General features: G+C 42.6%; 1 protein-coding gene across 1 annotated transcript in view; it reads right to left on the reverse strand.

The window, feature by feature from the left end:
• Window positions 1-14,346, reverse strand: part of LOC122919682 (class I histocompatibility antigen, F10 alpha chain-like) — an 82,291-nt gene that overhangs the window by 10,876 nt on the left and 57,069 nt on the right. Inside the window, exons 5-7 of the mRNA XM_044268849.1 lie at window positions 10,837-10,935; window positions 10,192-10,221; window positions 6,330-6,381 (exon numbers count right to left, since the gene is read on the reverse strand). Coding sequence (XP_044124784.1) covers window positions 6,332-6,381; window positions 10,192-10,221; window positions 10,837-10,935 — 179 coding nt within the window. The 3' untranslated portion in view covers window positions 6,330-6,331. The remainder of the gene's footprint in view (window positions 1-6,329; window positions 6,382-10,191; window positions 10,222-10,836; window positions 10,936-14,346) is intronic.

Here is a 14,346-nt window from a genome sequence, read left to right on the forward strand (position 1 = left end):
GCAAGTGACTGAACAACTATTGCAAGCGATATCTGTCTGTCGCACATCTATGGTGGGCAAACTGGAGGAGGTAAAGGTGGATATTGGCCTACTCCGCCATGATATGCAGGCCATCCGAGACCGCGTCAAAGAGACCGAAAACAGGATCTCAGACGTGGAGGACCGCCTACAACCGCTCCCCGATAAGGTACAGGAATTGGAGCAAAAAATAAACTTTTGGCAACAGAAGTGTGACGATTATGAGAATCGTACAAGACGCAACAATTTGCGGATTATCGGCATGCCGGAGAGAGCTGAGGGCAATGATTCATGTATGTTTGTCACTAACTGGCTCCGAGATTCCTTTCCGGATGCTACATTTTCGGCGGCATTTATTATTGAACGAGCACATCGCGTTCCCGCCAAACCTCCCCCACCGGGGGCTCCCCCAAGACCTTTACTTGCAAGGCTACTGAACTCTATGGACAGAGATCATGTACTGCGGTTGGCGCGTACGAAACAGGAGCTTAAATATGAAAACAGCACCGTTATGATCTTCCCGGATTTTTCATCCGAGCTACAGAAGCGCAGAGCCACGTTTAGTGTCGTGAAGAGAAGGCTCCGTGAGAAGAATCTGCCATATTCCATGGTATATCCAGCGCGCCTGAGAGTAGCAGATGGAGATGTGAGCCGGTTCTTCAATACTCCTGAGGAAGCCACTAATTGGTTGGATGGAAGAGGAAGAAACGCAAGAGCCCCAAGATAATAGTGGGAACATTCCTCACCATGTTTTTCTTTTCTATCTTTATTGTTTGCGTGCGAAAGAAGGGCCCAGGTGTATGGACACTGGACCAACGGTATCGTCTGGACTGCCTAAGTATAATTTGGACTTCTGGGATATTGTTTGTTATTCACTTGATCCACATACCTGAGGTACTGGGAGGACTATGGTCAGGAGGGGTGGAGTGAATGGCGCATATGTCCCCTAGTTTACTGAGAGCGTCCATACTGACCCGATGGTTAGATTTTTGTCCTGGGATCCCATTAGAGGTTAGGGACTGGGTCCCGGTCGGTATATTTAGATTTGCTTTTGTATTAGCTTCAAGATCTTTGGTGCTGCCGGCTAAATGCCATAAGCACACCCCGTTAACTTGAAGTGCCACACAACGAACGAGGTTAATTGTTTTTGTCTTCATATGTCAAGAGTGATGCGAATGGTTACGTGTTACACCATGCAGGCACTCACAGTATATGTCAGGACAAGCCTGACAGTTAACATGTTATGTTATATGTGCTGTATTAGTTATAATGCAAAGTGGTGGGAGGCGTGGAAAGTGTCAGCGGTCCATTGTAAAACATCATTATGGCAGAATTACGCATAATGTCATGGAATGTCAGGGGATTGGGGGCCGCTAGGAAAAGAGCTATGGTGTTCTCGGCAGTCAGGAGATTTAATCCACATGTTCTTTGTCTGCAGGAGACTCATTTAACGGTGGATAATACAAGGCGCATACAAAAGCCTTGGGTCCAATGGGCGCAACACTCATGTTACACGAATATGTCTAGGGGCGTGTCTCTCATGGTGCACAAGTCTCTTAGATGGGAGGTGGAAACGTGCCAGGTAGATTTGTGTTTGTAGCTGCTTACATAAACTGTATACTATATGTTATCATAGGAGTATATGTTCCTCCGCCCTTCTCCATGCAGGTGGTTCAGCAGGCGGTGAGTTTTGCAGCCTCTTATCCATCGGCTCGTGTAGTCAGTATGGGTGATTTTAATATGACCTTAGATAGGGACCTGGATAGGCACCAACCGGCGGAGGCTGCTGATAGCCATTGCAACAACAAGACATCTCTAGCCGAGTTAATGGAGGAGGTAGGGTGGACGGATATGTGGAGGCTGAAACATCCAGATACTAGGAGGTACTCATGCTACTCCGCTAGTCATGGTACGTTGTCACGCATTGATTATGTTCTGGGTAACTCGAGTACGAGCTCCTTGGTGTATAGCGTAGAATATGGATCTAGGGGCATATCTGATCACACTCCGGTGCAACTGACGTTTGAGCTGGGTGGGGATGTGACCAGACGCTCGGCTCGGATTAATCCTTTTTGGTTGACCTTGTTCGGACCGTCTGATCGTATCCCTGACCAATTAAGGGTATTCTTGGAGGGACATGAGGAAGAGTCGAATAATGCACTATTGTGGGAAACCATGAAAGCATATCTTAGAGGTTGCCTCAGATCTACCATATCATATATCAAGAAGTCGGCGGCTAGGCAGGAGGAGGGCCTGGCAGCAGATTGTTCTAGATTAGAGGCAGACTATGTCGCTGACCCCAATGATGTGAACAAGGAGGCGTGGTTATCTAAAGGGAGACAATACTTGACTCTGCTTAAGGAAAAAGCTCAAAGGAAATTGTTTTTTTCCAAACAGACGTATTTTGAGTTGGGTAACCAGTCCAGCAAACTGTTAGCCCACATTGTTAGGCAGAGTCAGGCTTCCCCTGCTATATTACGCATCAAAGCAGCGGATGGGCAGATACTCTTGGATCCGGCGGCTATAGCAGCTAGATTCCAGGAATATTATAGGGACTTATACGATTCTAGGGTGAACTATGCGATGGAGGATGTTTTGCGCTATCTTGAGGACTTGGAATTTCCAACTTTGACGCAGGAAGCATTAGACAGTTTGGAAGCGCCCATAACTACCTTAGAGGTACAGGAGGCCATCTCACAACTGGCAAGAGGTAAGGCCTCCGGGCCTGATGGAATACCTTTAGAGGTGTATGTTAAATATTCCGCTCACATCATCCCCCTTTTGCTTAAAATGTATAATGACGCCTTTAGGGATGGTAGTTTCCCACCAACAATGTATGATGCGACCATTATAGTGCTTCTGAAGCCTGGCAAGGAACCGGATGAATGCGGGTCATACCGTCCGATATCCTTGCTAAATTTAGATTATAAGGTTATAGCAAAAATATTGGCTGGGCGGCTGGGTAAAGTGGCCACCGCACTGGTACATCCGGATCAATCTGGATTTATGCCGGGTAGGTCAACTACTGACAATATCAGGAGAGTGCAGGTAGTGACACAGATTGGTGTTCAGAGGCAGGAGAAATGGGCTCTAGCTTCATTGGACACAGCGAAGGCATTCGATTCGGTTGAATGGCCATACTTGTTCCAGGTCCTGAGAAAATTCGGATTTGGTCCTAAATTCAGAAGATGGGTGGAGTTGTTATATAAAAGCCCCAGAGCAGGTATATTAGTGAATGGGATACTGTCAGACAACTTTAATCTAAAGAGAGGGACCAGACAGGGTTGCCCTCTATCGCCATTACTGTTCGCTTTGGCCATAGAGCCGTTGGCCATGCGCATAAGATCTGACCCGCACTATCATGGCATTCAAATAGGCGAACATGAAGATAGAGTTGGGCTATACGCCGATGATATGGTGCTCTTCATGTCGCAAGCAGACACCACACTCCCCAGGGTAATCACCACAATCGAATCGTTTAGCCAATTCTCGGGACTACGGATAAATTGGTCGAAATCGACTTTCTGTCCTTTATACCAACTGGAGGATTCCTTTGACTCAGGAGAACTGCCCATTGTGCATAGTTATAAATATCTGGGTGTGCATATCACCAAAGATGCCATGTCCTTCCATGTCCTAAATATTCAACCTTTACTGACGTATTGTAAAGAGAAGTTTAGGGTATGGCAGAACTTGCCTTTATCTGCACCGGGGAGAATCAATCTGATAAAATTGATTGTCCTGCCGAAGTGCTTATATATTTTACAGCATGCACCTTATGCAGTTCCGAAGAAGTTCTTTCAAAATCTCACCTCGTTGATGTCGCCATTTATTTGGGGCGCTAATAGGCCCAAGCTGTCGATAGTTAACTTGTCTCGTTTTAAGAAGGAGGGAGGCATGTCTTTGCCTGATGTTTACTTATATTATTTAGCTGGACAATTAAGGAATATTAAGTCTTGGTTGTCGCCGGGAGATGAACTGTGCAGACAGGAGAGACACCTAGCTACATATTTGGATGTCTCTGGCTTGTGGTCGGTACTGGAGCAGCCTGGTATATTCTCACGTAGGTTACTGCCAATTCATAGGGTGGCCATTCAGGTTTGGAAGGCTAGCAAAGGTCTGCATAGAATGGGAGGGGATTTGCGGGAGACCCCGATTTGGGATAAGCCCATGTTCCCTGATTTATTGGTAATGCAAGAGAAGGTATTCTGGAAGGAACATGGGGTTGTCACATTGGGCCATCTTTACAGCAATAATACTTTCAATGATTACGAGTCCATGAGCCAGAGACACAAACTTCCTAGGCAGGCCTTCTATAGATTTCTGCAGTTGAGACACGCCTTGCAAGCTCATTATAGGGATACCCCAATCTCGCTGTCCAATTTCCCAATGATTGGAGTTATCCGCTCACAGGGACCGCGGGGCTTCATTTCCACGTTATATACCAACTTGTTGGATGCTAAGCTGAAGGGCACCCCGATTCAGGCACTGAATAAATGGAAGGCTAGAATCCCAGATTTAACCAGCGAAGAGGAGGCAGACATTTTAGAATCCCCCACACTGGTGTCACCTGCCGTGAATAATAAGTTTATTCAAGTTTGCATAATTCACCAGAGCTACTTGTCCCCACTGAGGCTAAATAGAATGGGTAGACTTACCCACTCTGAGTGTCATAGGTGTGCGGCTACAGATGCTGACTTTTGGCACCTTATTTGGGAATGCCCTTATGTACAAGCGTTCTGGGAAAGGGTTCAATTGCTCAAGGATTTATTGGGATGTGCAGTGCCATTGCAGCCGAAGTTTTGTCTCTTTGGGATAATGGAAGAGAATGTGTACTCACATCATATTAGGATATTCCTTAGGGAAGTATTGTTCTTGGCGCGGAAGGCGATAGCCATGAGATGGATGGGTGATAGATCGCCCTCCTTGACACAATGGAAACAACTTGTCAACGCCATAATACCTTATGAAAACATTGTATTCAAGAATAGGGGGTGTACATCTAAATTTCAAAAGGTATGGGGGACCTGGTGCTCTTCCCCGAGCACAGCTTACTCCGCACACAGATTAACTGAGGCCTTAAGGGCAGAACAGGGTGAACAGCAGTGATATTGTGGGGTAGAAGGGAATAGACGGTAATGGAATGAATCAGATGGGATGAATATGCCTTGGTCAGGTGTTTTCTGCTTGTCCTGGGGTGGTGGAACCTTCGGCTACGGGTACTGAGGCGAAGTAACAATACAGCACAGTAGTTTCTTGTTAAATGTTATTTTATTATTTTGTCTTTTCTTTAGCATTATAATGCACATGTCATATGTACACTCCTACAAGACACTGTTGTACAATTGATGCTAGACTTTGTACTGAGACTGTCATTATTGATTGCTGTGTGTGTTCAATAAAACGAATATAAAAAAAAAAAGTGTTTTGGTACAGGCAAATCTTTCCTTTCTTCTTTTTTTGTGTGGAGATGAGAGGTCATTCTTGTTCTAAGTTTTTGATCAGTTTCACCGACATAAAGACACCCAGGAGGACATTTGGTACATACAGTCAGATGGACCGCATATGACGTGGCGCAGTGTTGGTCACACAATGATGTACTCCTCTTTTTTGGGCCAGTGTCAGAAGAGCAAGAGGTCTGTGGAAAACACACTATGTGTGGAAGCGTGGATTCCAGGCCTGAACTTTGCTCCTGTAACAAGACCTCACGGCACTATAATGATTTATGATGTTGTGTGTCCCTGCTGGACCTCAGCTGTAATGAATTGTACTGACGCAGACCGCTCGATCATTTGAATCTGGCCTTAGGGTGCCTTCACACACTGGATTTTGTTGCAGAAATTTCCTCAACTGAAAATCACTTCCATTCATTTGAACGGGGTGGAAACCACATGAATTTCTGCAAAGCCCTATTGAGGTGAATGGAACTGACTTTCAGTACCAGAATTTTTACTTCTGTTTTATCTATGATTAAGAGCTTGTATTATCTTGTGAAATGGTGCTGATATCTTTCAAGTTTTTGCTTTAAATTTTACGTGAACCCCATTAGTAAATGTGGGCCATATCTTCTGGGATGTCCAGCAAAGCAGCGCATATATATGGAGACATGATTCCCTGCATGTACAGAAAGGGTTAAACCAAACACCCTGTGGCAGTGTGGCTGTGGAGATGCTGGAATGGCAGATCTGTGCCCCTAACATGGTGTCTCACTCCTTATCTCTCTCATCCCAGTAGGTTTCTCCTAATCTTTGATACCAGATTTAACATTTCATTACATGGCGGAGTCATTTATATCAGACATAATCACTCACCATTAGGCTTTAGCGGCATTAGGGAACAAGTTAGATGATGAAGTGTCTGAAACTGTAAAAACAGGAAATTATTTAATGCAAAATTCCACATGGAATGTAAATTCTTTGCTTTACTGTTTTTCTATTTTCTGATTATTAAGTGTTCTTGCATGGCAATACCATTTACTGTTCTCTCACATATATATTCTTATTATTATAGCCAAATTTACCACCCTAACTCCTCCCACAATTTTTACACTACATAGACAGTAATATACCAAAACGTGCGGATTGTTCCCGATTGGTGTGTTAATACTTTTCGGCGAAACGTTCCACATAGTTCACAAAATATTGGCATTTTTGTGGCGAAATTGGTCCCATAGGAAAAATGGCGGTGGGAGTGGGAGCTGACAAAAGCTAGAGTGGGAGCTGAAAAATCAGGGTTCTGCCACCATTCCCTCATTTTTAAGCCCACTTATATCAAAACGTTCAGCTATCCCTGCTGCCACTAAAAATGTCCACAGCTAAGCCATAGTCCTGATAGTTTTCACAATATGACCATTTGTTTGCAACTCACGCCGCCCATTGACATTCTTTGAAACTCCTCTCTAGCCACCTCAAATTTGAAGGGCAATTTCTAAACTGCGACTGTGCCTTCATTTTTAATATTTCAGAGAAAATATAAAGCTCTGCGCTGTAGGATTTATAATTTTTAAACTACAACCGTTGGAAGATGGCAACCGCCAGTGAAGTGAGCAAGTTGGAGCAGTTTGTTTTTAACCGCTCTTCTCTGCCCCTTGCTGTAGAGTGAGTTGCCATAAGAACCCAGGTGTGTGAGCAGCCAGCAGAGTGACAAAAGCTAGAGTGTGAGCTGAAAAATGAGGACATGATTTCTAAACTGCCACCACTCCCTCATTTTCAAGCCCACCTACACAAATCGGCTGCTAAAGTTTTTATAAATGTATGTTTTCATGTAACTGTGAAGCACTTTGGGCAACAACATTGCAATTTAATGTGCTATATAAATAAATAAAAGTTGAAATGCATTTCTCACTCTATCAAGCTTGCCATGTGCACTTTTTAAATTTGATCAATCAACTGGTTAGTGTAATGTTTACTATCTTTACTCACTCCAAACACTCTACACAGTTACTCTGCCCGCTCCATAAAGTCACTCTGCCCGCTCCATAAAGTCACTCTGCCCGCTCCATAAAGTCACTCTGCCCAGTCCAACCTTTTCACAGTTACCCCAGCCAGTCCAACCACACAACAGTTACTCAAGCCACTTCACCCAGTTACTCCGCCCACTCCAGTTGTGGACTACTGGTGGAGGCAAGAACACTTCACACAATTTCCCCAGAAATTGTAGCTTTTCTATTTAGTCATGTTTTCCTCATTCTTGTACACAGCGATTTCATAACTCTCAAAATTCTTCTGGATTTGTTTGGTCAGACGGCAGTTTATCTCTGTTCTGCCGTCATGTACCTTTACTGGGTAATTAACGCAATCTACAAAAAAGTATTTTATGTACAGATGCAGCAGGGTTAAGAGTCAAAGTCATAATGCATTAACTAGATGTGATAACTCACCAGGTGTGTGTGTTAACTCATGTGCTACATCTGTAGATGTGAAGGGGTTGTACATGATAAGAACATGGCTGCTTTCTTCCAACTTCCTAATCATACAGGAGGACAGGTCTCCTCTCTGCGCTGCTTGTCATGGATTATGATCCTGAATACAGCTGATCTTTAGTTAAATCTCTGTAGAAATGGAGTTCTTGAGGAGACATGAAGTACAGAGAGGATTCACAGGACAGACTGTGGTAATGGAGACTGCATACAAGTGCTGCTGCTCATTACCTCCACTCTCCTCTCTGTACTTCATGTTTCCTCATGAACTCCATTCCCACAGAGATTCATTTTATCAGCTGTATTCAGGATCATAATCCCTGACAAGCAGAGCAGAGAGGAGGATGAGGCAGCTCTTTAGCTCAGTGTTGTAAAGTAACTTGTCCTCCTGTGCGATTAGGACAGGTTCTGTGTGTACTAATAGGACAGCGGCCATTTTATTTCTCCTAATGATTGCTCCCCAGACAAATAAGCCACTATAGCTAATGAAAGATATTTGGGAACATATATATTTTTTTTTCATTTTTTTAATTCCTGGACAACCCCTTTAACCACTTTATTACCAGAGTGTTTATCCCCCTTCCTTACCATGCCAATTTTTCAATTTTAGCAATGGGCCTATCTAACAGCAAAAAAACTATTTAAAGGCTATGTACACCTTTTGGAGACAATTTTCTTTTATTATTGAATTGTACTCATTTTGAGCTAAAAATCATTTTTCCAATTGTTCTTTATAAAAAATATGGAATCCTGTACACACAGCTGCTTGTGGATTTTCTCTCTTTTCTATCAGTTGGGGAGCTGATGGGCTTCTTATATCTGATCTCTGACATTATAAACACTCATTATAGCTCAGTTCTTACCTCACGGATAAGAATGTGGCTTAAATAATGACCTCTTAGCAGTTTAGAGATAAGGGTTTTTAGATGACCGGCACAAAGCGAAAGTAGGATGCACACAGCTAGAAAAACAGTTAACCTTAACCCCTTTGCTTTTTTCGTTTTTGCGTTTTAATTTTTCTTCCCTATTATCTGTGAGCCATAACTTTTTAATATTTTCGGTCACATAGCTGTATGAGGGCTTATTTTTTTGCGGGACAAGTTGTACTTTCTAATGCCACCATTAATTGTGGCATAAAATGTAGTGGGAAGCGGGAAAAAATTGGTGTAATTGGAAACAAAAAACGCAATCCCTCCACCGTTTTATGGGTTTTGTTCCCACAGCGTTGCGTTTACGGCAAAACTGACCTGTGCCCTACATTCTTAGTACGATTACAACGATACCCATATGAATAGGTTTTTCATGTCTAGTGTAAAAATAAATTTAAACTTTGATAAAATATATATATTTTTTTACATCACCATATTCTGACCCCCATTTTTTGTGATCATTTTGTGGCTCATATATGAGCTTATTAATTATGTTTTTTAAATTTTAAATTTTGTTCTTTCAGGGATTTTATATTTGCCATTGAAAGTTAATTTTGCTCATTTGTTATCCTGGCATCTGGTGGTCAAAATAAGAATTGCAGACTGAACACTTTCAGCCTCATCGGTGAGGCTAAAGGTGCTCAGCGCAAGTACCAATGCCCCATTTGGCCACACGGGGCATCAGTAGGAAACGGGTTTTTGCACATTTAAATGCCGTGACCTCACTTGGTCATTGTATCTAAAGCATTTAATTACCGCGATCGGCATTATTGCCGGTCACGGTTATTAGCCGCATGTCTCTGCTGTATGAAACGGCAGAGATCTGCAGGCCATGATGCCCGCTGCACGTGCAAGCGGGCGCCCTTGTTCGCACATAGCTCCAGCGCCGTACATGTACGATGCTGGTAGTGAAAGGGTTAAAGGGGTTCTCCGGGAATTAAGAAAATAAAAATACGTAAATATTACCTTATTATAAGTATATTCCCAAATACCTTTCATTAGTTATAAAGGCTCGTTTTGTCTAGGGAGCAATGATTAGGAAAAACAAAATGGCCGCTGTCCTATTAGTGCACACAAAACCTTTGCTCTACCTCTCGTTTTATGTATTTCCCTGACGATGAAGGGAGAAATAGCTGACTTGTTGCAGTTGTACCCCAAAATTCTGTCAAGGTGCTCCCATGTTAGAAGACATGTTGATATCCTATACGCAGAGTAGAGGGTTCACACTATATATCACAGCCACATACTGTCCTCCATATTTACAGGACACCAGTCATCGTCACATCTAGTGACATCTCATCAGAGACACATATACAGAATACTCACTGCTGGTCGTCTTGTAGCCGGCTTTCTTTCCTAAAGTAAGAAGAGGAGATGGAATTAGTAACAGGAGCCTGAAGATCCATCATCATTGGGTCCATATAAAGGAACATAATGGAGGACGGCTGAGGGGGGGAGGACGTACAGACGGAAGGTCACCGGGTTATGTGTCTGGCAGCAGCTTTTCAGACAATTTTTATAGAAAGTTCCAGTAAAATCATCGCCATGTTTGCTGAATAAAGCTCAGGTTTCACATTAGTTTTTCTTATATTTATGGTTATTTTGGGCAGAAATATCACAAATGTTATCGATATTTCCCTGATTAGTGAGGAAATACAGAGAACGATGAATAATGACTGGAAGCCTTTCATACACCTCTGTTCACACTTAGTTTCTGTACTGCGCTCGGTGTATGGGCCGGTAAAGCTCCTGCTGCATATGGGGAACATTTCCTGAGGCCTCATTCACCTCGTATCTGCCACAAATACTGTGGAGGGAATGTGTGACATCAGTATGGGGACAGTCTGGAGAGAACCATACAATATGGAGGAAATCAGAGGACAAAGTGTAACAGCCGAACATATAACCTCTACATGTAATATATATACACATACGTCCTGAGAGAAGCCGCGCTGTATTCCTCATACTTACTTCTGTATAGGACAAATCCACCAATGGCAGCAGCAAGAAGAATGATGACCCCCACAGCTACAACCACAGGGGTGACCCAGACACTCGGATTACTTGGTTCTGGTTAGAAAACAGAGAGGTGAGTATGAGCTGCGGATTATACTGAGAGCGTCATGTATCACAGACTCTACCCCCGCTGTAGTAACGGCGCAGTATGTACAGTGTAATAGGATTACATACAGGAGCACAGTCCAGATTTACTTCATGTACAGAACGATGCCGGTGAGCCGAACTGACCCGCATTCACACACTGCAGATATCAGGACGTGCTCTGTGTGTTCTGGATTTGTGACTGATTTTTGCTGCAGATTTTACTCTTTGTAATGGACGCACGCTGCAGGAAAATCTAAATATAACAATCCGCTGCTTTAGAATGTAGCCGTAGGGTGGGTTCACAAAGGTTTTTTTCTGGAGTTTTTCTGCACTGAAGGTCTATGGGAAATACGAGATGTAGGACACAGAAGAGTTTTTTGGCTCCTGGTGTTTTTCTTCATTAGTTGGAGTTTTTTTCTTTCCAGCTTCATTTCAGAAATGCAGCCAGCGGAGCTCTGGTGTTTATTCGGGTGTTTTTACATCACCTTTTCGATTGGGGAGAATGCCTTGAAGAAGATGCTGCTTGTGATTATTCTGCCATTGGTCCTCTGTATCCAAAATGGTGACAATGAAGCTTGCACCTTGTTCCAGAAAATATATACGTCTACATCCGTAAGTTGTGGTTCTTGGAATGTGAATACATAAAAAAGCTATTGTTTTTGCTAGTATTGTGCAAAAGTAGTTAAAAAAAAATCAAACGACATCATATTTGTTATTGTGGTAATTTTACTGACCCATAGTGCAAAAACATGCTATAGTACTTTTACTGCAGTGATTATTGTAAATTTAACCACTTCAGCCCCGCTAGCTGAAACGCCCTTAATGACCAGGCCACTTTTTACACTTCTGCACTACACTACTTTCACCGTTTATTGCTCGGTCATGCAACTTACCAGCCAAATGAATTTTACCTCCTTTTCTTCTCACTAATAGAGCTTTCAATTGGTGGTATTTCATTGCTGCTGACATTTTAACTTTTTTTGTTATTAATCAAAATGTAACTATTTTTTTGCAAAAAAATGACATTTTTCACTTTCAGTTGTAAAATTTTGCTAAAAAAACGACATCCATATATAAATGTTTCGCTAACTTTATTGTTCTACATGTCTTAGTAGACACCCTAAGTTATTCACTGATGGGCATAGTGAGTTCATAGAATTTTTTATTTTTTGTCACAAGTTAGCGGAAAATGATGATTTATTTATTTTTTTCTTACAAAGTCTCATATTCCACTAACTTGTGACAAAAAATATAAACTTCAATGAACTCACTATGCCCATCACAAAATACCTTGAGGTGTCTTCTTTCCAAAATGGGGTCACTTGTGGGGTAGTTATACTGCCCTGGCATTTTAGAGGCCCAGATGCGTGAGAAGTAGTTTGAAATCAAAATCTGTAAAAAATGACCAGTGAAATCCGAAAGGTGCTCTTTGGAATGTGTGCCCCTTTGCCCACCTAGGCTGCAAAAAAGTGTCACACATGTGGTATCGCCGTACTCAGGAGAAGTTGGGGAATGTGTTTTGGGGTGTCATTTTACATATACCCATGCTGGGTGAGAGAAATATCTTGGCAAAAGACAACTTTTCCCATTTTTTTATACAAAGTTGGCATTTGACCAAGATATTTCTCTCACCCAGCATGGGTATATGTAAAATGACACCCCAAAACACATTCCCCAATTTCTCCTGAGTACGGCGATACCACATGTGTGACACTTTTTTGCAGCCTAGGTGGGCAAAGGGGCACACATTCCAAAGAGCACCTTTAGGATTTCACCGGCCATTTTTTACAGATTTTGATTTCAAACTACTTCTCACGCATATGGGCCCCTAAAATGCCAGGGCAGTATAACTACGCCACAAGTGACCCCATTTTGGAAAGAAGACACCCCAAGGTATTCCGTGAGGGGCATGGCGAGTTCCTAGAATTTTTTATTTTTTGTCACAAGTTAGCGGAAAATAATGATTATTATTTTTTTTCTTACAAAGTCTCATATTCCACTAACTTGCGACAAAAAATAAAAAATTCTAGGAACTCGCCATGCCCCTCACGGAATACCTTGGGGTGTCTTCTTTCCAAAATGGGGTCACTTGTGGGGTAGTTATACTGCATTCTAGGGGCCCTAATGTGTGGTAAGTAGTTTGAAATCAAAATGTGTAAAAAATGACCTGTGAAATCCAAAAGGTGCTCTTTGGAATGTGGGCCCCTTTGCCCACCTAGGCTGCAAGAAAGTGTCACACATGTGGTATCGCCGTACTCAGGAGAAGTTGGTGAATGTGTTTTTGGGTGTCATTTTACATATACCCATGCTGGGTGAGAGAAATATCTTGGCAAAAGACAACTTTTCCCATTTTTTTATACAAAGTTGGCATTTGACCAAGATATTTATCTCACCCAGCATGGGTATATGTAAAATGACACCCCAAAACATATACCCCAACTTCTCCTGAGTACGGCGATACCACATGTGTGACACTTTTTTGCAGCCTAGATGCGGAAAGCGGCCCAAATTTCTTTTAGGAGGGCATTTTTAGACATTTGGATCCCAGACTTCTTCTCACGCTTTCGGGCCCCTAAAATGCCAGGGCAGTATAAATACCCCACACTTGCCCCCATTTTGGAAAGAAGACACCCCAAGTTATTCAATGAGGGGCATGGCGAGTTCATAGAATTATTTATTTTTTTTGGCACAAGTTAGCGGAAATTGATTTTTTTTTGTATTTTCTCACAAAGTCTCCCTTTCCGCTAACTTGGGACAAAAATTTCAATCTTTCATGGACTCAATATGCCCCTCACGGAATACCTTGGGGTGTCTTCTTTCCGAAATGGGGTCACATGTGGGGTATTTATACTGCTCTGGCATTTTAGGGGCCCTAAAGCGTGAGAAGAAGTCTGGAATATAAATGTCTAAAAAATTTTACGCATTTGGATTCCGTGAGGGGTATGGTGAGTTCATGTGAGATTTTATTTTTTGACACAAGTTAGTGAAATATGAGACTTTGTAAGAAAAAAAATAAAAGAAAAAAATTTCCGCTAACTTGGGCCAAAAAAATGTCTGAATGGAGCCTTACAGGGGATGATCAATGACAGGGGGGTGATCAATGACAGGGGGGTGATCAGGAAGTCTGTATGGGGTGATCACCCCCCTGTCATTGATCACCCCCCTGTAAGACTCCATTCAGACGTCCGTATGATTTTTACGGATCCACGGATACATGGATTGGATCCGCAAAACACATACAGACGTCTGAATGGAGCCTTACAGTGGGGTGATCAATGACAAGGGGGTGATCACCCATATAGACTCCCTGATCACCCCCCTGTCATTGATCACCCCCTGTAAGGCTCCATTCAGACGTCCGTATGATTTTTATGGATC

This window comes from Bufo gargarizans, chromosome 9 (genome assembly GCF_014858855.1).
Source record: "Bufo gargarizans isolate SCDJY-AF-19 chromosome 9, ASM1485885v1, whole genome shotgun sequence".
Classification (NCBI taxonomy): Eukaryota; Metazoa; Chordata; class Amphibia; order Anura; family Bufonidae; genus Bufo; species Bufo gargarizans.